Source organism: Mus caroli, chromosome 7 (genome assembly GCF_900094665.2).
Source record: "Mus caroli chromosome 7, CAROLI_EIJ_v1.1, whole genome shotgun sequence".
Classification (NCBI taxonomy): Eukaryota; Metazoa; Chordata; class Mammalia; order Rodentia; family Muridae; genus Mus; species Mus caroli.
The window spans coordinates 133125182-133127522 of record NC_034576.1 but is presented as its reverse complement, the minus strand read 5'-3'; the positions used below and the strand labels follow the sequence as shown (position 1 = coordinate 133127522).

The following is a 2341-nucleotide window of genomic DNA, read 5'->3' as shown; positions in this document are numbered from 1 at the left end:
CTAGTGAATATAAAAAAGGAAGAGGTACACTCAAGGCAAGTGGTAGAAAGATGGCTCAGTGGTTCTGTGCACTGCCTGTTGTTCTAGAGAACTAAGGTTTGATTCCCAGCACCTACAACAAGGCTCACTACTGTGATAACCTCCCTACCCAGGGAATTAAACACCTTCTCCTCACCTGTGTGGGGACCAGGCAAAAATGCAATCCAGAGACATACATCTACACAAAATACACTCACAAGCATTAAATAAAAATATAACAAAATAAAAAAATTGCCACAAGACAAGTCACTGGAACTGTTTGACCCTCAAGTTTCTCATGTACTGAGGGCAACACTGAATTCCATGTTCACATAGAAACACTTCAATGAAGCCATTACAAAATACTATATTCACAGGAGAAAAGGGGAAGGTTGAAGTGGGATGCGACTTCATAAAATGTTACTATTGTGTGCTGTTAACTATCAGGGGTGTCCTGACAAAAACAGAATGTGGAGCCTCCTGCATAGAACTAGATGGCCTTCAGGTGCACTCTTGAATTGTCCTAAGAAGGACACTGAGACTATGTATAGATAGTTGTACAGCAGAGACTTGCAAAACCATTATAGACACCAGGAGAGCACCTGGGAACACAGCTTAGTCAATGAGTGCTGGGACCTTACTCATTCAGTGGAATTGCACTGACCTCTTCTTGGTGCGTCATGGATTGTGAAGGAACTATCTAGAAAACTTTGCACCAAATAGGTGCCCTCATCAGCAGCACTGTCCTAATTGCACCCAAGACCCTAGGTCACTCCCTAGGCCACCACCCTTCCATCTCACTGAGTCAGGACTCCAAGTGTGTTCCCATTCTCTGCTCACTGCTGATCAACAAACAGGCTTTACAGTCCCTTCTGTCTCACTGACTTTTCAGAACATGATACCCCATGACTATATGGCAAATTTATGTCAATCTGGGCCTTTAAGACAGAGTGTTTTCAAATTCCTTTGCTTTAGCACCCATTACATCTTCCCTGAGAGATTCTTATTCCACGTCAAAAAGGGAACCTGTATTTTAAGTGTCAACTCTACTCTCATCCCAAAACTTTCAAAGCTCCCCACTATTCTCTATAGCATCTGCTCTGCACACACACACTTACTGCACATCTGTGAAGGCCACTGTCACACGGTTCATGTTGGGGACCAATATTTCCCAGGAACATCTGGCATTGTTTGGATAGTTTGAAGGGTAGTATGGGCTGGAAAATTGTCCAGAGGGTTGAGTCAGGAGACCTCCACAGCTGTAGTCTGCAAACAGAAAAATGTAGAAATGCTGATGAACCCTGGATCACACTGCACAGACAACTACCAGGGCCAAGAGTCAGGTCTGACCAAAATTCCAAGGGAGGAAACAGACAGGAGATAACCTAGCCTTGGACATATTCTGAGGACATCAGGACCCCTACTTTAGTTGGGAGTAGGATCATGTGGTTCCCTGGAAGGGTGGATCAAAATGGAAAGTTCTATGAAATCTGTAGTCTTCTGTCTCCCATGCTCTTGGTGAGAACCTTACCAAGAATTTCTTTAACTCCCTGGCTGGAAGATGAATGTAGGACCCAATCTCTTAGACTAGTGGTGCAGATTCTCTGTGACCTGGACACACAGGGACTGGATATAATACCTATCCCAGTGGTTATGTAAAGTGTGCATCTTTCCTGTTAAGAGTGTCACTTTTCCTGGAGAACAGCAAACCTACAAGAAGCACTGCTCTGCTATTCTGACTTAGCGCATCCAAATCCTCTTTCTTCTGGTATCCATGGCATTCTGAATCAGATAGACATTGTCTACTAAAGGTTCCTATTGAAGGGAATCCCAAAAGCATGATATCCTCCTGTGGGCTGTTTCCAAACCTACTCATTAAATCTCTGATTGAATGAATAGGAGATGGAATAGGGTGGACAGTGCATCACTGGAGATGGACACAGGGAGGACAGGCCTTCATTCCAGTGCCTTTTTTCCTCTTGTCTTTATGAGCCATGCTCCAGCACAGATTACAAGAAGATCCTCATACTCCCAACTCTCTCCACCTCTTAGTTGAAGTGCTGAAAGAGAAGTTTAGCCTCTTCCCAGACATGCAATGAGAAAGATCTGTCCACCAATATACAGAGGAAAACAAAGCTAGATTAGAGAAAGGACTGTGCACCAAGATTCTCTCAATGTACCCATGGTGGGAAGTGGGAAACCGTGGACACAGAACCACTATGGCTGAAAGTAACAAAGTCCTTTCTTTGAGACCATATGGTGGCCCTGACTGAGGTCTCATATGTACTTCATATTAACAATGATGTGGACCTGACCTCAGGGA

General features: G+C 44.0%; 1 protein-coding gene across 1 annotated transcript in view; it reads right to left on the bottom strand.

Annotated features, from left to right (window-relative positions):
- The window catches only part of Dmbt1 (deleted in malignant brain tumors 1), a 109378-nt gene that overhangs the window by 27197 nt on the left and 79840 nt on the right, over positions 1–2341 (bottom strand). Inside the window, exon 16 of the mRNA XM_021167095.1 lies at positions 1137–1284. Within this exon, the coding sequence (XP_021022754.1) occupies positions 1137–1284 (148 nt within the window). The remainder of the gene's footprint in view (positions 1–1136; positions 1285–2341) is intronic.